This window comes from Salmo salar, chromosome 05, assembly GCF_965601325.2.
Source record: "Salmo salar chromosome 05, fSalSal1, whole genome shotgun sequence".
Lineage (NCBI taxonomy): Eukaryota > Metazoa > Chordata > Actinopteri > Salmoniformes > Salmonidae > Salmo > Salmo salar.
In genome coordinates this window covers 24,117,210-24,139,686 of record NC_138295.1, presented here as the reverse complement: position 1 = coordinate 24,139,686, position 22,477 = coordinate 24,117,210, and the positions used below count along the sequence as shown (strand labels likewise).

At 43.8% G+C, this 22,477-nt stretch overlaps 1 protein-coding gene across 5 annotated transcripts in view; it reads right to left on the bottom strand.

Annotated features, from left to right (window-relative positions):
• diaph2 (diaphanous-related formin 2) overlaps nucleotides 1-22,477 on the bottom strand; it is a 754,395-nt gene that overhangs the window by 91,017 nt on the left and 640,901 nt on the right. For all 5 annotated transcript variants that reach the window (XM_082975098.1, XM_082975097.1, XM_082975100.1 and 2 more), the window contains one exon: nucleotides 21,833-21,968. In XM_082975098.1, the coding sequence (XP_082831224.1) occupies nucleotides 21,833-21,968 (136 nt within the window). The remainder of the gene's footprint in view (nucleotides 1-21,832; nucleotides 21,969-22,477) is intronic.

The following is a 22,477-nucleotide window of genomic DNA, read 5'->3' as shown; positions in this document are numbered from 1 at the left end:
GTTTTGTCCCATCTTAACCCATTTTGGAAAGCAATTTCCTTCGAGTGGTGTATCTCTTCCTCTTAAGACAGATCCTCTTGCATAAAGGTTAGCTTTTCTGTATTTCCCCAGCGCACAATCGACGAGACTTGCTAATTGAGAAAAGGCAGAATATATTTGCAGTGGGTTTTTACAGCTCAAAATGAGACAGGTGGAGCTGGAACAAGAACAGGGCAAAAAACAGTAGTCTTCTAAGTGGGCGATGTGTCAGATGAAGAGAAAAGTTTGCTGTGGGGATTTAGACGTAAGGGATTCTCAAATAATCTAAAATGCACAAGTTTTTAATTTACATTTTTGTTTAAACATTTTATTTAACGTATGATGGGGAAGCGTTCAGAGAACAGTTGGAGATGTTAAGAGATTCTCAGAAGCCAGGGCCTCGTCTCTGAGCTTCCTTCATCAGAGCCGAGGTCTAGCCGGTCCAATAGGACATTGTTAATGGAGCGCTAGCAGGTCACTGGGGAGCATGTTTCCCATTTTAGTCATTTTGCTTCTTTGTGTCTGCGATCCTCCCTCTTGAACCCAGTCTACTCAGCCCAGCTCCCAAACCTTGGTCATTATGGATGATGAATTGGGCTACAGTTAAGCAAAAACTAGGACAAATTGATCAAAGTTGTCAAGTGCCCCCTGTGATGTCTAGGTCTCTGAGAAGAGGGAAACTGAAGCAAGAGCTGTCCAAAAGTTTTTCAGGAGCCAAGGTGCAGTAGATAAATGTTTACCTGCCCGGACGTAACGTGTTGCATTCATGTTGAACTCACAAGACGTCCTGGTTGGCCTAGATATGGAAAAACATTAAAGTGGGAGCCAGTGCTGTTCTCGGAGTCATAGCTGTTAGATAGAGATCGGCCATCTCGTTTCTACAGAGAAAAGCAGGTGAAATGCATGTCCCGCTTTAAACCAATAAGCAAGACTAACAAAGGTATAGACTAGCCAATTTGAAGATAAGCGCTAGCTATTTGGGCTTTGTTTTGTTTAGTTCTATTCCGAGCCGGTCTAATTAAGCTTAATTTAATCTAGGCTGCCTTTAAACACAGCACACAGAAAGAGAGAACAGACACTTTGGTTTTCAAAGTAGCCCTTGGGAAGGGCCTCAGGAAGAGGGAATGAGACCAGCAAGTCAAGAGAAGAAATTAGCGCAAATTAAGAGTTTGTTTGTGGCGAATTTACATAAGATGAGTTTCTATTCTTGGCTCTCTTTTCTTCTTTTGGTTGTGTTTATTTCTCACTGGGAGGTTGTGTTGCTCAGAGAACGACAAAAAAGAAAATACTGGCTTTTCTCTGGTAATGAGAATATGTGGCATTTCCTCAAATTAATTATGTCGCCGTGTCAACTTGTTCTGTTGATAAATTCAATTTTCCCGACTGTCATTTCTCTTTGAACGTTAGGACGGGAAAAACAAAAGACTGATCACAGCTCGCTGAAAATGCTGCCAAAAGCAACTGTCATCTCTAGATTTCGGCCAGCGCAAACATTTCTTCTCTGCCATGATGCCCAGAAGCGAAATAAGAAGCCCCGGCCCTTCTTGCCGTAAACATTACCCACAAGCCAGTTCAGCCATGTATGCAAACGATGGATGGCGTAGTCCGGCGCGCTACAATAAGTCACCCTAATGATCCCAGTTTAAAATAATGTCTGTTCTGGACCACAATGATGAAGAGAGGGCCTACTGACTCATTAGTATGGGGCTAAAGATAGATGACCCAGATATAGGGCCAAAAGCTGCTTCATCTTCATCTGAATCGTTCTGTTTGAGACGTGCTGTCCTGTACTGTGCTGTTTAGAGACACAGACAGTGGCCTATCCCAGAACTCTGGTGCTCTCTCCTCTAGCATCCTCTCTCCTTCCCTCTCCTCTAGCAATGCCGCTCCCATTCCCGTTCCTCTACCCCCTCTTCTACCATCTCCTCTCCTCTTCCCTTCCCTCTCCTCTTCCCTCTCTTCTACCATCTCCTCTCCCCTTCCATCTCCTCTCCCCTCTCATTTTCCCTCTCCCCTATAGTGTGTCTTTGTGCCTATGTGGGGTGTGTGTGCCTGCGTGGTGTGCATGTGTGCATATGTGCGTGGTGTGTGTGTGTGTGTGTGTGTGTGTGTGTGTGTGTGTGTGTGTGTGTGTGTGTGTGTATGCATATGTGTGCTCCAGCACAGAATGGTGTCAGCCATGCAGTGTGACCTATGGCCGTGCCTGCTCTCCTCTCCTCCTCCCTCTCCCCTTCCCTCTCTTCTACCATCCTCTTCCCTTTCCCTTTCCCCTTCCCTCTCCTCTTGCATTCCCTCTCCTCTTCCCTCTCTTCTACCATCTCCTTGACCCTTCCCTCGCTCCTACCATCTCCTCTCCTCTTCCCTCTCTTCTACCATCTCCTCTCCCCTCTCATTTTCCCTCTCTTCTATCATCTCCTCTCCTCTTCCCTCTCTTTTACCATCTCCTCTTCTCTTCCCTCTCTTCTACCATCTCCTTGACCCTTCCCTCGCTCCTACCATCTCCTCTCCTCTCCTCTTCCCTCTCTTCTACCATCTCCTCTCCCCTCTCATTTTCCCTCTCTTCTACCATCTCCTCTCCCCTCTCATTTTCCCTCTCTTCTATCATCTCCTCTCCCCTTCCCTCTCCTCTATCATCTCCTCTCCCCTCTCTTCAACCATCTCCTCTTCCCTCTCTTCAACCATCTCCTTGACCCTTCCCTCGCTCCTACCATCTCCTCTCCTCTTCCCTCTCTTCTACCATCTCCTCTCCCCTCTCTTCAACCATCTCCTCTCCCCTCTCATTTTCCCTCTCTTCTATCATCTCCTCTCCCCTCCCTCTCCTCTATCATCTCCTCTCCTCTATCATCTCCTCTCCTCTATCATCTCCTCTCCCCTCTCATCTATCATCTCCTCTCCCCTTCCCTCTCATCTACCATCTCCTCTCCTCTCCTCTCCTCTATCATCTCCTCTCCCCTTCCCTCTCGTCTACCATCTCCTCTATCATCTCCTCTCCCCTTCCCTCTCCTATATCATCTCCTCTCCCCTTCCCTCTCCTATATCATCTCCTCTCCCCTTCCCTCTCGTCTATCATCTCCTCTCCTCTTCCCTTTTGTCTACCATCTACTCTCCCCTTCCCTCTCTTCTTCCCTCTCCTCTATCATCTTCTCTCCCCTTCCCTCTCCTCTATCATCTTCTCTCCCCTTCCCTCTCCTCTATCATCTCCTCTCCCCTTCCCTCTCGTCTATCATCTCCTCTCCTCTTCCCTCTCCTCTATCATCTCCTCTCCTCTCCCCTTCCCTCTCGTCTACCATCTCCTCTATCATCTACTCTCTCCCTCCCTCTCCCCTATCATCTCTCCTCTATCATCTCCTCTCCCCTTCCCTCTCCTCTATCATCTCCTCTCCCCTTCCCTCTCGTCTATCATCTCCTCTCCCCTTCCCTCTCGTCTATCATCTCCTCTCCCCTTCCCTCTCGTCTATCATCTCCTCTCCCCTTCTCTCTCGTCTATCATCTCCTCTCCCCTTCCCTCTCGTCTATCATCTCCTCTCCTCTATCATCTCCTCTATCATCTCCTCTATCATCTCCTCTCCTCTATCATCTCCTCTCATCTATCATCTCCTCTCCCCTTCCCTCTAGTCTACCATCTCCTCTCATCTATCATCTCCTCTCCCCTTCCCTGTCGTCTATCATCTCCTCTCCTCTTCCCTTTTGTCTACCATCTACTCTCCTCTTCCATCTCCTATTTCCGCTCCTGTGGTAACATAGCGGTGCCATGTATGTACTAAGCCGTTTGGCGGTTGGAAGGTTTTCCAAAGGCAGGTCCCGGTGTCATCGACGGAACAATGATAGAGCAGCCCGGTATTGACCGGCTCCATACTAAATCTTGGTAAAGAGCACTTAGCTCCCCTGCGTTAGCCACAGAAAGAAGATCTTTCAATGGCCATCAGTGGAGGCTTTCATCCATGCTTGTATTAGCCGCTGAAGCGACTCAGGTTGTGTCCCAAATGGCACCCTATTCCCTATATAATGCAGTACTTTTGACAAGGGCCTAAAGAGATATAGGCAATAGGGTGCCATTTGGGACATAGCCTCTGTGCTTTGGTGATTTCCCCCCGCCCAACGCCATTCAGCTGGAGACAGAGGAGGGCCAGGAGACGTGACAGGCCCCAGGTCTAATGCTGATGCATTGTGTATTCTATGTCCAGGGGAGTGTCTCCCATAGCAGTGATGTAAGGTGGTTGTTAAAACGCTGCCTGTGTAGAGAGAGAGGGTGTTCTAGTGCCTCCACAGTGGAAAATGAAATTCAAACAACTGTGTGTGTGTGTGTGTCTGGTGTAGGATAGTGTGTCTTTGTGCCTATGTGGGGTGTGTGTGCCTGCTTGGTGTGCATGTGTGCGTGGTGTGTGTGTGTATGTATGTGTGTGCTCCAGCACAGAATGGTGTCAGCCATGCAGTGTGACCTATGGCTGTGCCTGCTCTCGGCCAATTTAGCTAGAGGAGAAACTAGACAGCCAGCCAGACTCCTCTAATACCTAACACATCACACAAACCTCCACAGAATAGCTCTATACCACTTCATCCACTGTCAGTTTACTTCCATCAAATACAAATAGAACATATGACTGTACACCAATACGCATCTTCAAGTTCATCAAAAAACAAGTATTTGCATGTGGATGCAAGATGAAAATAAAAAGCGGATCTGTCATGTACAAACAGATACATGTCTGTTAACTTCGTCTGAATCTCAAATGGCACCCTCCGTCTTCTTCCCATCTTCCCCAGGAAAACGGATGCAGTCTGGTTTCAATCTGTATTCGGCACCATGCACTCCTCCTTAAACACCAAAGGGATGGCATTCTTATCATTATGCAGCAGTGTCAACACAAGCTGTTCATAAATTCAATTTGCTATCTGTCATCTCCCTCCATGTTGGGGGGAAAAAATACAGAAGGATCGATGGAGAACTACATTTGTGATGGCTCGCATGCAGCCGCCGACAGCTCTGGAGGAAAGGGACCAAAACTGAGGAAAACGAGCAGAATTTAAGCAGAGAGTTTCTGTCTGGTCTAAGTAGTGGTACATAATAAACATAGGGTCCCAAAAGGCACCCTATTCCTTATTTAGTGCACTACTTTTGACCAACGCCCATAGGATTCAAATTATTCAATAGATAACACAATTTCTATTGGTAGCCATTGCAGTGACAAACATCACTAACGGTAATTCAGTATGTAACAATAATAATTATATATCTATACTATATGTCATAAAATAATATGAAATAATTACATGGATAATAAGATGGTGTTAGCCAACAAGTCCTTTCTCTTTTGAACACAAGTGAATCTCCTAGCTAACCCGATAGTGTGTAAATCCATCGGTTGGAAGGGGGAATACTTGTCTTGTGTGTGTGTGTGTGTGTGTGTGTGTGTGTGTGTGTGTGGTGTGTGTGTGTGTGTTTATGATTCGTCTGTCTGTCTGTCTGTCTGTCTGTCTGTCTGTCTGTCTGTCTGTCTGTCTGTCTGTCTGTCTGTCTGTCTGTCTGTCTGTCTGTCTGTCTGTCTGTCTGTCTGTCTGTCTGTCTGCATGATTCGCCCATGTGTGTATTGTGTGTCTGTGTGTGTGTATTGTGTGTCTGTGTGTGTCTGTGCGTGCGTCTCTGTATTCTGTGTGTGTTTTGCTGCCCTCTCCAGTCTCCCCTGCTCCAGCCTTCTCAGTGACTGATCTCTTACTCTCATTTGCACTGTAATGAGCTGCAATAAGAGCTTGCAGCCCTGTGCTTGATGAGCTGAGACCACTCTGAAGGGAGAGCGCTGCTGCTCCTACTGGAGACTGCTCTCCCTCGCTACCTTGCCATTCTCCCCCTCCCTCTTTCTCTCTCTCTGTCCATCTCTCTCTTTCTCTCTCACTCTGTCTCTCTGTCCATCTCTCTCGTTCTCTCTCACTCTCTCTCTCGATGGAAAATAAGTAGAAGAATGGAAAATGAAAACAACTACCTTTCTTTTCTTCCCCAGAATAGTTTCTGAACACATTTTAGCCCAACCGTTGGGCTGCACAGTCACCTGCATAATTAACCTGGTGCATTAGCCGTGAACAAAGCCTCTTGGTGGAGGGAGGGGAGTGTGCTCTATGGCCAGGTGTATAGGCGGCACCTCTCTCTCTCTTTCTTTCTCTCTCTTTGTGTCTCTCTCTTCTCTTGTCTCTGTTTACTCTCGCTTTCTCACTCTCTCTCTCATGAAGGAGGAAGAGGTTTGACTGAGCTGTCTCTCCTTCCCCCAGTTCCTGTGGCTCCTAAGGCACCAACTAGCCAGACAGTCAGCTAGCCAGACAGTCAGCTAGCCAGACAGTCAGCTAGCCAGACAGTCAGCTAGCCTGCCAGACAGTCAACCAGACAGTCAGCAAGATAATAGCCAGTCAGCCAGACACTCAGCCAGCGATGACATTACTACCACAGAGGGCAGGGAGAACGTAGGTACCCACAGGACAGACACACACCACACCTGTTAGCTGCTCCCCTCTCTCTCCTCTCTCCTAGCCAAGCTTGACACAGGGAAAAACTTTCCACGCACACATACACAGATGACTGATTCACACTATAGGGCCAAACTGAGCAAAGTCACACTGAATCGTAAGCTGAAAGGTTTGTTTGTCCCTAAAATAACATAATTGCAGACATCTGAATGCTGCTTTTTCTATTTATTTTCATGGATTAGTCAAGTGAAGTGTCCTGGTGTAAGATGTTTTTTTTTGTTGACAGAGTGAAGCTTTCTGTTTCGTGTCTTTTTGTGCTATATTTGAGCAGAAAATACAGGACCCTCTTTAGTGGAGGGGTGGTGGGAGGTCTCTTCTGTCTAATGAGGAAGATGGATCCTCCAGCAGATCCTTCTCAACTGTCTTACTGGAACAGCTTGATGTGCAAACCCACTCATGTCCTTCGTAATCGAATTAGGGATGCTCCCACATCCCTCCCTGGTCTGATGCGAATAGGAGTGCAAGGCTGACAAGCCTCAGGATGGCGCCAGGGGGTCGGGCGCCCAGGGAGGGTGGAGTGGGTCAGGACAAAGACCAGGGAGGGGTGGAGGCAAAAGGAGGAAGAGGAGGGTCCTAGTGAGGTCTCCACTGGCTTTGACACAACATGGCCCCTTATCACAGAACCAGAGAGAGAGAGGGATGAGAAAGAATGAGAGAGGGATGTCGGCAGGGAAGGAGATGAAAGTGGATTAGCCACCGCGGCGATTTGCATTTGTGGCATGGAGACGAAAGCCCCAGTGATGCCCCGAATAGCTGGATGCATGAATAAGTGAACAAACAAAAACTGAAATAAACCCCCTTCCATCTGGATCGGTGGGCTGCAGCAGCAGCGAGGCCACATGTGAGGCTGGGGTAGGAGAGAACCAGTAAAGCTACATGTAACGAAGGGGATAGATAGGCACCACTACTACTTCTACTACTACAGCCTCCAACCTTCTTTACAAGGGCTCATATTTATTAGGGCACACTACGGAAAATGTTATAGATCGATTTGCAATGGAGAAAAGAAATAACAATTTCTTATATTTGGCAAAGCCAGCTAGTGCCTCCCTGTTTCAGTCTGTTTTCTACTGTGTGGTGCCTAATGAACACAGCCAAGCATGTAGTTGAGTAGTTCCAATGGATCAGTGGGTTAGAGTATTGTCCTGGCTAAACCAGGGTTGTGCGTTCAATTGCCACATAGGCAACTAACTGAAAATGTCAATGTCGACAGTTTGTTGAGTAAGCCGATGTATGACCATATATATATATATCATTATAAACAGGGTGGTTTGAGCCCTGAATGCTGATTGGCTGACAGCCGTGGTATATCAGACCGTATACCACAGGTATGACAAAACATTTATTGTTTACCGCTCTAATTAAGTTGGTAACCAGTTTATAATAGCAATAAGGCACCTCAGGGCTTTGTGGTATATGGCCGATATACCACGGCTCAGGGCTGTATCCAGGGACTCAGCATTGCGCCGTGCAAAAGAACAGCCCTTAGCCGTGGTATATTGGCCATATACCACACCCCCCTCTGGCCTTATTGCCTAATTATAGCCCCTGCATCCACTAGCTCACGGTAGACGACGGCAACGTGAGCAGCACGAAGAGGTCCAATAGTATAGGCAAGTTTGTGAGGCAGGGGGAGAGTTGAGTTAACTCTGTACAACTTCCATAGCTGTCTGCCATCCATGCAGAACACATCTCCCTGTCATCATTCTCTCTCTGAGTGGCACACTTCATCCCTTGCCTTCCATTTCGTTCCGGTGAGATACCATCTTCTCTGACTCCAATCCCGTTCTTGTAGTCAGCTACTTTGGTGGCGGGTAAATGGATTTGACAATGCAATTTGGATGGGCTTTGTAGTAAGCATAATTATGTCTGACTGACTGTAAAGTGACTCTGAGGTCCAGATCGTGAAGTGTCTTGAATTGATCAGGGAGACGGACCAGCCATGACTGCATGAGGAAATGTAATGATTTAACTGTGTTGCGTTTCTGTCTTTCTTCTTTCTTCCGGCGCCATATGTTTACGCGAGGAAGGAGGATTGTACTGGATATGTCACCAATGAGGGATAATAGACAAACCCACAGGTGGGGCAGGGGCGTGGGGGGGGGGGGGGGGCATTCTCTGTACTGTATCCTCTCATTCAGAACCATTTTTCTGACCTGAGAGAAAACCAGACCAAATTAAGTCAGACAGATTGAAAATGATTAGACGCCTAAAGTACTACTACTAATTAGGCCTCTCTCTCCACACACAGACCAAACGTTTCTTAATTAAAAAAAATAAAAATTTTGATACAGCAGACTCAGACAAAAAACTCAGAGGGGGAGAAGAGGAGATAGTTCCCTGGGGTAATATTAACTGGCAATGAAAAAATTATCGTCGCATAATCAAAGAGTTTCTGGGTTCTTCACAATCTGGATGGCTCATTGTGTCAAACATGATTTTGATAGAAATGCATTGAAAACAATGCGTGGCGTGTAAGTCTGGTAGAACATTGATAAGGTAGTGGCTTATTGTGTCGCCTTGGCTGACAGAAATACATTTCACACTAAATCAGATGGAATAAATCCTTGCATGACAATTGTTTATGTAAGACAAGCCAGCCAACTCTCTTTCCACCCCGTCGAGGTTCTAGGGGCCCAGATACAGACAGTGTGCGTCCCAATGGAACCCTTTCCCCTATATAGGTAATAACGTGTCATTTGGGAAGCAGAGACAGTCACAGACAGTCACATTCACACACACAGCCAATCACCGCCTTAGGGCACAGTCAGATCCTCCAAGATGATACGAACGCAATCTAATATGGCGTTATTTATTAAGTTGATAGGCTACAGCAGATAAACCCGATGAAGCCCAATGCCCTTGTTGATGCCTTTCAAGGTAATTACAAAATCACAATGGCTACTTCCCAAATGGACCCCTACTCCCTATATAGTGCACTACTTTGACCAGAGCCATATGGGATGCAGTCAATGCCATCCGTCACGTGCATGAGGAATGGCTTGCTCCCTACCCGTGCCTGTCCCCCGAATCCCTGCGGCTTTGGAATGTAATGTAGTGTTATTTAAAGAGGATGCTGCCTTGCTGACAGCCGGCGTTAATAACACAGGCAGAAGTGACAGGGAAGCATGGGACATCGTATGCAGATGTGGTAGGGTCCTTTCTTCACACGTCCCCAATGAGGAACAACATACACACACACATACAGTCAGAGACACACACATACACACACTGACTAACTGTTAGTGCACACACACACACACACACACAAACAAATGTATTCACACAGACAGAGAGAGACACTCACAGAAGGAGACGCACACACATCAGTGTCATGATAATCTCTAAATTAAAAGACAGTTCATGGATTAAATATGCAGGAGCGGGAATCTCGGAGCTGGATGCCATATATCATCAGTGTTTCCCCTATATGCACTTAGTAGCAGCGGTGCGCCACTGCAAAAAATGTATACAATAATAATTATAAGGTTGATGTATAGATGTACAATAGCTCCCACCCTATGGAAAACACTGATGCTAATCATATTGCCGTTTGTCCCTGTTCATTAGTCTGGATACTCTAAAAATCTCTTCCAATATTCACACCAACATACAAATTAGTATGAAGCAATGTCTTGGAACTATAAGCACTATGCTAGAGCTGACATTGCAACATAACCTCAGTCTCAGCCGATAACATAGTTTTCCACCAGGTCTAATCTCCCAGCTGCTATACTTTGTCCTTCCCCTAAAAATATAATATAAAGCTATACAGGATGTCTAAGATCAGTCTATTATCTCTCAATGATCTTCCTGGGATCGTCTTTCTTTAAGGAAATGGTGTGCTTTTATGTCTAGGCGAGCAGTTGTTCATCTTATTTTGAACTGAATTGAAAAAGAGAGAGGTTCGATTCAACATCACTTGAGCTGGTACACAGTAAACATTGATATCAGTGAATAGCCTAAACCACCTCAGCCAAAAGCCAAAGCCTCCCTCTCAATTGTTGACGAAATTCCCCCAGAGCAGAGAATTGTATGAAACTGAATTCTGCCAGTGCCTGCAAGCTGTTGCAAAAATGGATTGGACTGGATGAGTGGATTTTAATTTGCATTGTGAAGAATGATCACTTGCAGGTAAAAGTGAATTAGGAAAAAAGCATCTGTGAGCCTCCAACTATCTGAGTATTTTATAAATGGCTGGAATAGTTTGGTAACTAATGGTTTTGTTTGAAAAATTGTGGTTTGTTTTCATCGTCCTAATTCCCTATATAGCAACACAAATATTTCATAAAAAATACAAGTATGATCACACAACAAGGAAACAGCTGAGCAAATACTGTGCGCTAGGCAGCTAAGTAGCTAGGTAGCTAGGCAGCTAGGTAGCTAAGTAGCTAGGCAGCTAGGTAGCTAGGTAGCTAGGCAGCTAGGCAGCTAGGAAGCTAGGCAGTAAGGCATAAATAATATTACTCACATACACATATTTAGCAGATGTTATTGCGGGTGTAGCGAAATGCTTGTGTTCCTAGCTCCAACAGTGCAGTAGTATCTATCAATTCACAACAATTAGCACAAATCTAAAAGTAAAATAATGGAATTAATAAATATATAAATATTAGATCGAGCAATATCAGAGTGGCATTGACAAAACATACAGAATAGAGTATATACATATGAGATGAGTAAAGCAGTATGTAAACATTATTTAAACATTATTAAAGTGACTAGTGTTCCATTAGTAAAGTGGCCAGTGATTCCAAGTCTATGTATATAGGTAGCAGCCTCTAAGGTGCAGGGTTGCGTAACTGGATGGAAGCCAGCTAGTGATGGCTATTTAACAGTCTGATGGCCTTAAGATAGAAGCTGTTTTACAGTCTGTCGGTCCCAGCTTTGATCCACCTGTACTGACCTCGCCTTCTGGATGATAGCGGGGTGAACAGGCAATGGCTCGGGTGGTTGATGTCCTTGATGATCTTTTTGGCCTTCCTGTGACACCAGGTGCTGTAGGTGTCCTGGAGGGCAGGCAGTGTGGCCCCCGGTGATGCGTTGGGCAGACCGCACCACCCTCTGGAGAGCCCTGCGGTTGTGGGTGGTGCAGTTGCCGTACAGGCTGTGGTACAGCCCAACAGGATGCTCTCAATTGTGCATCTGTAAAAGTTTGTGAGGGTTTCAGGGGCCAAGCCACATTTCTTCAGCCTCCAGAGGTTGAAGAGGCGCCGTTGCGCCTTCTTCACCACATTTTCTGTGTGGGGGGACCATTTCAGATCGTCACTGATGTGTACGCCGAGGAACTTTAAGCTTTCCACCTTCTCCACTGTAGTCCCGTTCATGTAGTTGGTCAATGTAATACAGGACACAACGTACAGCCATTAAGGTAGCATGTTGCAACCAGAAAGCTTTTCAGCTGAGAATATGTCTTTAGGTTCCATAATTCTCTTCAAATGTCTTCAAAATAATGTACTGTTTATCTCTTTAACCAACGATAAAGTTATCTATTCCCATTCTCAGTGCATATTATATGTATGTCATAATACTATATAAGCTAACATACAGACCAAACAGGAGAATGAACACATGGAATGAACATACAGGTATGCTCTCTCTAGCCCTAACGCGTGCTAGCTGTCACTGTCACACACCACCATCAATCCACTTCCCCCTGACACCGCTCTGTCACTCTTGTGTTACTGTCGGCCCTGGCAACGGCAAAAACATCTCCGGCTCCCCCGAGGATGGCACGCATTGCTAATGGAGATTGGCACATATGCACAATCAGCATTCAAGACGACACAAGCCTGAACCTGTTAGCAAGGTATAGAGATTGAGAACGACGTGGATGAGGTATGCTACTATATAGTAACATGTGGACAATCAGCATAAGTAGAATAGAAATTTATACAAATGTATATCAAAGCCACTGGTGGTTCTTTGCTGATTTTTCCATAACCGTTCTATTGTAATACCGGTGGTCTATTGTAATACCGGTGGTCTATTGTAATACCGGTGGTCTATTGTAATACCGGTGGTCTATTGTAATACCGGTGGTCTATTGTAATACCGGTGGTCTATTGTACCTTTCTGGTGTAACATATACTTTATGTGAAAAGCAAGACACCCACTTATTTTTCTTCGAGACATGTAGTCTCTTCAAGCTGAAAAGCCGACAGGGAGAATGCATAAATAGACATTAGTGTCCATCGGTGTCAACATTCACAGTTGTTCTCTCTCTACAGAGCCACGGAGGCATCCTCTTCCTTAATCTAATAGGCCCAGTGAACTGAGCAAGCTTACTAGATGGGCTATCATCAAAAGTGATGCTTTTGAAATGGTTGCACTCAGTCAATCTTGAACAGTGCCTTTTAATAATAAAATAACAAATGAAAAGCAAATGACACAATCGTCTCATTATACAACCGGTGAAAAGACTCAAAACATCCCGACTTACTTAGTCCCTGACTATATGTAAACACGGTGTCCACGCCGCTTAGAGAGATTAGGGAGATTGCTACCTTGCTTTTACTAATAGACCCAGAACCATTTCAAGGAAATGGTGTGCTGTTATGTCAAGGCGAGCAGTTGTTCATCTTATTTTGAACGCTGAATTGAACAAGAGAAAGGTTCAATTCAACATCACTTGAGCTGGTACACAGTAAACATTGATATCAGTGAATAGCCTAAACCACCTCAGCCAAAAGCCAAAGCCTCCCTCTCAATTGTTGATGACATTTCCCCAGAGAAGAGAATTGAATGAAACTGAATTCTGCCAGTGCCTGCAAGCTGTTGCAAAAATGTATTGGACTGGATGAGTGGATTTTAATTTGCACTGTGAGGAATGCTCACTTGCAGGTAAAAGTGAATTAGGAAAAAATCATCTGTGAGCCTCCGACTATTGGAGAATTTTATAAATGTCTGGAATAGTTTGGGAACTATTGGTTTTGTTTGAAAACTGTGGTTTGTTTTCGTCCTCCTAATTCCCTGTAGAGCTATATAAATATATATATTTTTAATTAAGTATGATCACACAACAAAAAAACTGCTGAGCAAATACTGTGTGCAAGGTAGCCAAGCAACTAGACAGTTAGGTAGCTAGGTAGTTAAGTAGCTAGGTAGCTAGGTAGCTAGGCAGTTAGGCATAAGTGGGTCATTGTAATACATGACACAACATGCAGCCATTGTTATTGTAGCAAGTTGTAACCAAAAAGATTTTCAGTCCAGAATACAGTGCCTTGCAAAAGTATTCATCCCCCTTGACGTTTTTCCTATTTTGTTCCATTACAACCTGTAATTTAAATTGATTTTTATATGGATTTCATGTAATGGACATACACAAAATAGTCAAAATTGGTGAAGTGAAATGAAAAAAAAATAACTTGTTTCAAAAAAAAAATAAAAAAAATAAAAAAGGAAAAGTGGTGCGTGCATATGTATTCACCCCCTTTGCTATGAAGCCCCTAAATAAGATCTGGTGCAACCAATTACCTTCAGAAGTCACATAATAAGTTAAATAAAGTCCACCTGTGTGCAATCTAAGTGTCAAATGATCTGTCACATGATCTCAGTATATATACACATATTCTGAAAGACCCCAGAGTTTGTAACACCACTAAGCAAGAGGCACCACCAAGCAAGTGGCACCATGAAGACCAAGGAGCTCTCCAAACAGGTCAGGGACAAAGTTGTGGAAAAGTACAGATCAGGGTTTGGTCATAAAAAAATATCCGAAACTTTGAACATCCCACGGAGCACCAGTAAATCCATTATTAAAAAATGTAAAGAATATGGCACCACAACAAACCTGCCAAGAGAGGGCTGCCCACCAAAACTCATGGACCAGGCAAGGAGGGCATTGATCAGAGAGGCAACAAAGACACCAAAGATAACACTGAAGGAGCTGCAAAGCTCCACAGCGGAGATTGGAGAATCTGTCCATAGGACTACTTTAAGCAGTAGACTCCACAAAGCTGGGCTTTATGGAAGAGTGGCCAGAAAAAAGACATTGCTTAAGAAAGAAATAAGCAAACACGTTTGGTGCTCGCCAAAAGGCATGTGGGAGACTCCCCAGACATATGGAAGGTACTCTGGTCAGATGAGACTAAAATTGAGCTTTTTGGCCATCAAGGAAAACACTATGTCTGGCGCAAACCCAACACCTCTCATCACCCTGAGAACACCATCCCCACAGTGAATCATGCTGTCGGCAGCATCATGCTGTCAGGATGTTTTTCATCGGCAGGTACTGGGAAACTGATCAGAATTTAAGGAATGATGGATGGCGCTAAATACAGGGAAATTCTTGAGGGAAACCTGTTTCAGTCTTCAAGAGATTTGAGACTGGGATGGAGGTTCACCTTCCAGTAGGACAATGACCCTAAGCATACTGCTAAAGCAACACTCAAGTGGTTTAAGGGGAAACATTTAAATGTCTTGGAATGGCCTAGTCAAAGTCCAGACCTCAATCCAATTGAGAATCTGTGGTATGACTTAAAGATTGCTGTACACCAGTGGAACCCATCCAACTTGAAGGAGCTGGAGCAGTTTTGCCTTGAAGAATGGTCAAAAACCACAGTGGCTAGATGTGCCAAGCTTATAGATACATACCCCAAGAGACTTGCAACTGCAATTGCTGCAAAAGGTGGCTCTACAAAGTATTGACTTTGGGGGGGAGGGGTGAATAGTTGTAAGGAAACAAAATAGGAAAAATTCCAAGGGGGTGAAATACTTTCGCAAGCCACTGTATGTCTTATGTTCCATAATTCACTTCATATGTCTTCAAAATGTTTATCTATTTAACCAACAATAACGTTTTCTATTCCCATTCTCAGTGCATATTACTTATACAGTGCCTTCAGAAAGTATTCACACCCCTTGACCTTTCCCACATTTTGTTATGTTACAGCCTGAATTTTGTTTCACTAGCCTACACACAATACCCCATGATGTCAAAGTGGAATTATGTTTTTAGAATTTTTTACAAATTACTAACAAATGAAAACCTGAAATGTCTTGAGTCAATAAGTATTCAACCACAAATACCTCTCAAAGAAGGGCACCTATTGGTAGATAATAAATATATATGTTTTAAAACAGACATTGAATATCCTTTTGAGCAGGGTGAAGTTATTAATTACACTTTGGATGGTGTATCAATACACCGAGTCACTACAAAGATACATCCATCCTTCCTAACTCAGTTGCGAGAGAAAGGAAACCGCTCAGGGATTTCCCCATGAGGCCAATGGTGACTTTAAACAGTTCCAGAGTTTAATTGCTGTGATAGGAGAAAACTAAGGATGGATCAACAACATTGTAGTTACGCCACAATACTCACGTAAATGACAGAATGAAAAGAAGGAAACATGTGCAGAAAAATATTCCAAAACATGCATCCTGTTTGCAATAAGGCACTAAAGTAAAACTGCAAAAAAACTGGCAAAGAAATGTACTTTATGTCCTGAATACAAAATGCTATGTTAGGGGCAAATCCAACACAAGCATAGTTCAAGTTTTCCAACAGACACTGGGAAACAAATTCACCTTTAGGCAGGCCAATAACCTAAAACACAAGGGCAAATATACACTAGAGTTGCTTACCAAGACAACATTGAATGTTCCTGGCCTAGTTACAGTTTGAACTTAGAGTCTTGAAAATCTATGGCAATACTTGAAAATGGCTGTCTAGCAATGATCAACAACCAACTTGACAGAGCTTGAAGAATTAATATTGCACAATTCAGGCGTGCAAAGCTCTCAGAGGCTTACCCAGAAAGATTCACAGTTGTAGTAATCACTGCCCAAGGTGATTCTAACATGCATTGACTCAGGGGTGTGAATACTGACAGTACCAGTCAAAAGTTTGGACACACCTAGTCATTCCAGGGTTTTTCTTTATTTTTACTATTTTCTACATTGCAGAATAATACTGAAGATATCAACACTATGAAATAACACATATGGAATGTAGGGGTGGTGTACAGAAGATGGTATTTTACCAAATAGGGCTAAGTCCATATTATGGCAAGAACAGCTCAAATAAGCAAAGAGAAACGATAGTCCATCATTACTTTAAGACATGAAGGTCAGTCAATGCGGAACATTTCAAGAACTTTGAAAGTTCCTTCAAGTGCAGTCGCAAAAACCATCAAGCGCTATGATGAAACTGGCTCTCATGAGGACCGCCACAGGAAAGGAAGACGCAGAATTACCTCTGTTCCAGAGAACAAGTTCATTAGAGTTACCAGCCTCAGAAATCAGCAATTAACTGCACCTCAGATTGCAGCCCAAATAAATGCTTCACAGAGTTCAAGTAACAGACGCATCTTAACGTCAACTGTTCAGAGGAGACTGCGTGAATCGTGGTTGAATTGCTGCAAAGAAACCACTAGAAAAGGACACCAATAAGAAGAAGAGACTTGATGGGCTAAGAAACACGAGCAATGGACATTAGACCGGTGGAAATCTGTCCTTTGGTCTGATGAGTCCAAATTTTTGATTTTTGGTTCCAACCGCCATGACTTTGTGAGACGCATATGAAGCATGCAGGAGGAAAGGAAAGGCAAAGAGGGATAGCTAGTCAGCTGTCCAACTGAATGTATTCAACTGAAATGTGTCTTCCGCATTTAACCCAACCCCTCTGAATCAGAGAGGTTCGGGGGCTGCCTTAATTGTGATGTCTTCACTATTATTCTACAATGTAGAAAATAGTAAAAATAAAGAAAAACCCTTGAATGAGATGGAGTGTCCAAACTTTTGACTGGTACTGTATTTAAATTAGATACTTCATTTTCAATAAATGTACAAACATTTTAAAAAACACTGTCATTATGAGGTATTGTGTGTAGATGGGTGAGAAAAAATTATAAACGTAATCCATTTAAATTCAGGCTGTAAGACAACAAATGTGAAATAAGTCAAGGGGTATGAATATTTTCTGAAGGTGCTGTATGTCATAATACTATATAATGTAAGATAACATACAGACCAAACAGGAGAATGAACATATCAAATTAAGGTGGTCATTCTTTTAATACTTTTTAAATAAAGTGTGTTGTGATTCATGTGAAATGTAAATTCAATCTGACTAGGCTTTGCATTTACTAGCAGATATCTGCTTTGTTATTATGAAACATGTTCAAATGACTTTTTAACTTGTTGAATTGTTCCAGTGTGTCCCCTATGCCATGTCACATTGTGCTCAAAGCAGAGTAATATGTGCTTCCAGGCCCCATTCAGACATAAGTGGATTTGACTGGGGGGACACATCCACGTGTGGGCACGGACACTGGCTGAGACCAGGACACTGACCCTGTCTGATGCCAGCCGGGCACGGGTGTCACCAATGCCCACTTTTCCACTCCCCTACTCTCTCTGATGGTTAAAACATCAATGATATTCAACTTCTAAATAAAGTGTGTTTTAACTTCAATAGACCTTTTTGTTTTCCCCATTAGAATGTCCAGTCCAGTCATTTCCGTGGCCAACCTTTGTGTTTTCCCTCCCTCCCTCCCTCCCTCCCTCCCTCCCTCCCTCCCTCCCTCCCTCCCTCCCTCCCTCCCTCCCTCCACCCTTCTCTCTTCCTGCCCTCCTCTCTCTCTTTCTCCCTCGCCCTCCTTCCCGCTCTACAGGCTGTGTCTGAACACTCTCTGTGACATTGTTTCATATCTGCCGGCCTAATAAATACCCTGCTGGGATGAAACATCTTTTCCTATTAGAGACAGAAGGATTACGGCAGATCTAGGCTCTATTTTACAGCAGCGTTGGCTCACCCGTTCACTTGCAGCCGGGGTAAAGCAATTTGGGTTGAATGCTGAACATCTGGTTAGTCCAAGAGAATATGGGAATCCACTTAGGGCAAATTAAAACAAATGGAGAGAAGCACGTAATGATTTCATAAGCAATTTCCCATATTAGTATTTCTAATACTTCACAACGAAAACAGATTTAGCCCGACCCTTGTCTCGCGCATCAATCACGGGCGTTCCAGGAAGTACTCGCTGACTGAACTCACAAAAGGGCATATTCTCAAGTTTCACTCGTGTGCCATTTCCTAAAAGCATTTGTCGATCAGCCTCTCCCCCCACCCTACCACCACCACCATCCTTTTAAAGCTAAATTTATTAAATTGTCATTAAATATGCATTTCATTGTTAATCATTTGCATGTGAAGAGGATTAGTTCTTCATTTGCAAAATGACTTAAATCTATCTCTTTACCAAAATAGCCCCTTGAAATTACATTAAACACTATGGTATGATCCATCAAATTTTGGAATGAATGAATGCATAAATCCATAGAAAATATATATCGAAAAGCTTAATTTACATGTATGTCATTCCAGGAAAATAATGGCCATATGTTCGTGCCAGCTGGCTGTGAAGATATTTGCCTGCAATAAAGGTGTTGAAAGTGTACATGTATTATCACAAAGTATTATTTGGAATGAAATACATGTCCAAGAGAATGTGTTATATCAAACGTAGAGATCTATTCTAGCTCCATAACCGGCCCACCCATGCAACATTAATGCTGAAAATGGTTGGATATGATTGGTAAATGGTTTTGAAGAATAAAATATTATCTGCCTCAGAAACCATACACTGCCTTATCTTCCCCAACTTTTTATTAAAACATGTCTGATGCCGGGCCATAAAATATGGATGTAAGGCATCCAACTTACTAACTCCAGCAAACTGTTGAAGTACACATAGAATTTTTCAACAGTGCCGTCAATGAGGCCTGCTGGTGATGAGTGTGGATAGCAAGGCTAGCCGAGGAGCCTCTCACACCCAAGGCTGTCATCTGTAGGAGAGGAAGGCTGATACTAGCCAGCAGGGTAGAAACAATTATGAAGAATACAATGGAAAAATACTGGATAGACCGACATCTGTGTTCTGAACAGAGAGCTAAAGAGAGAAACTGAGTCGAAGCAGAGACTACTCACAAGAGACAAAAGACAGAGAAACCCTAACCTTTAACCCCCATCAAGCTGAGTTTGCTGTTCATAGTCCCATTTAGACAGGGTAAAAAAATCATCCAACTGTCATTCCCCTTCTTGTACTTCACAAAAATTACCTAGTCAGGGTACAAAATATGACAAAAGAACATTTCTAAGGGGGACGAGTCGACTTTGATTAAATCGTATTGGCTTATTGATTTCAGAACCACCAACTGCCAATGATATAAAGCTTGTAGGTATCATCGTCCTTGAAACTTGAAAGGCTCAGAATTCAGAATTCCTACTTCTGGATGATCAGACACAAAGTCGGGAGAGACCAGGAGTCGGGTGACTGGGATGGCAGAGTATCCATGCTATCTCTTAGGCTCCAGGCTACCAGTCCGTGTCCTTGTCATGTTTTATTCATCCCCCAACGTATTATGGTGTCTTCCAACTGAAACAGAGATCCAAATCTGCTCCGGCAGAAATATTTAATATCACACCTACTTTCCTCCATCTGCTTAGACACATAAAGAGAGGGTAAGGGAGAGGGGGAGGGACAGAGCTGGGAGGAAGGGAGAAAGAGAGAAACAGAGAGAAACAGACAGAGGCAGAGAGAACGGGAATGAGAGAGAGAGCAAGAAAGAGAGAGAGAAGAGAGAGAGAGTAGAGAGAGAGAGAGTAGAGAGACAGTAGAGAGACAGTAGAGAGAAAAGAGAGAGGGATAGTCTTCCCAGGCATCTTCAGAAGACAGCCATTCTGGATTATTAAAAATGAAGCTTTCAAAGAGTTCTCTGCTTGAAAAAGTTGCATGCATCAATTATCTGGCAGAGAGTTAGAGCAGCAGTGTGTGATGGAGAGTGACTTGGAGCGGCTTGTCACATTGCTGAACACAGCAGAGCTACAGAAAGGTCCTCGGCTAGCTGTGACATTTGAAACTGGTGGATTGTAAAAAATCCCAGTGTGTTTGTCAGAAAATAACAAAAAAGACCACGCTGACTGGTTCCCAGCCCCCCAAGGCCTCTAGGCACAACATTCTGCCTGTCTCAATGTCATTTCAGTAATAGGGCACAGAGATCTCTATTGCTATTTGCCATGTCTGAATAACTGTGCCGTCTGAAATAATCAATAGCGTTTTCACCACCATTACACTGTTTATGAGAAAGATAAAAAGGCAGTCGGTCAAAACGATAAGCTATAAACAACCCGGCTGGGACAGAGTCGGAGAGAGAAAGTAATCCAAGTCCAAATCGAAACCAGGAAGTTGGGGGAAATAACTTCCAACAAATCTCTCTTAAACTTCCTGTAACTATAATAAATGTCTCACTTGAAGTTTTACGGTTGTGAACATTTCAAAATGATTATCCTCTCATTTCTCTTCCATTTCTATGTTTGAAAAAGTCTGAATAAAAATTGTAACTCCATGTTAGCCATCCAGGGTTGTTAAATGTTTTAATAGCATGTGACTAGTGTGGTGAAAAAAAGGGCCTCCTCATGAATGTATGTGTGATTCTGTGTGATGTGCATGTCCTATCAACTGTCTGCTCTACAAAGCCAGTGGACTTGAGATCCCTACATCACCACGTCACTGGCGGCAGGCGGCCAGCTCTTTGCCCGTCACCCCACAGAGCTGAGCTACACCCAACAGCCACCACAGTGACGAACACAATGACATAATAGGGATTCACACAGGAACTGCCAGGCTTTGATGTAACTGTGACTATTTCTACTGGTACTACTAGGGTGATGACTATAACTACAAATAGTACTACTTATACCTTGGTTCAAATATACTTTTTTTTTTTTACATAGCTATCTGAAAATACAATTTTCTGTACTACAATGACTAATACTGTAGTATTAGTACTGTAACTATTTGCCTACTACTATGACTACTATTATTAGCAATCATCATAACATCGATATCAATAATACATATATGAATATTGAACAAAACATATGAATATGGATGCTATACCACACTGTTGTTTGCTATTAAATAGAGACAGGATAAAACACACGCGAAGCATGTGATTTCTTCTCAGTGATAAAGATGCATCTCCCACCCCCTGCAGTTAGACTCAATGTGAGGTACAGTTCAGTGCTTCAACCCTCACACACGCTACACACCCCTCAACACACACACACAATTGTGCGCACACGCACACACACATATACACTCTCTCAAACACACACACACACACACACACACACACACACACACACACACACACACACACACACACACACACACACACACACACACACACACACACAGTCCCCCCCCACACACACAGTCTCTCTCTAACACTCTCCATTGCTCTCTGTCTGTCTCTCTTTCTCTCTCTAGAAGTGACAGAAGAAGTGGTGTACCTTTGTTCATGTCAATCAGCTGCTTCTTTTTCTGCTGGCGCTCCTGCTTCGCGTGCTCCGCTTTCTCCTTGGCCAGTCGGGCTCTCTTGATCTTCTCCTCCATCTCCCTCTTCTTGTGGTTGTCCTTCACTGCTTCCTGTAGAGGGAATGGACATACAGGCATGAGGACACATGTTCTACTATAGAAGGTAACTACATATAGTGTCTTGTCTTGAGACTCTTATTGCTTCTCCGTTGTCTTGTTTTTATGCCTGACTAATGTCGATGACCTAAGAGTGCATATTGCACGTACACAGTGTGGACTGTATTGTGAGTATTTTTCAGTCTTCACGACAAAGATGGTGGGGAACAGAGTGTGGCACTGCAGTGAACCAGTCTCCCAATGCAGGAGAGAGAGAGAAGGGAAAGGAGAGAGATATCACTCTGCCCTCTTCACTGGCGAAAATGTCACCAAGGTGTCAGGGAAGGGAAGGGGAAACAGTGGGGGGATCTCCTGTTGCACAGGGCTGTTCTGACACCAGGAGAGAGAAAGGGAGGAAGAAGACACTACCACACGAGCTTTGGAGCCCACAAAGGTTCTCTCACCCCAGGAATGTGGCGCAGGCATGACATACCTCTTCCTGGAATGTGCGTGAGTGTGCGTGA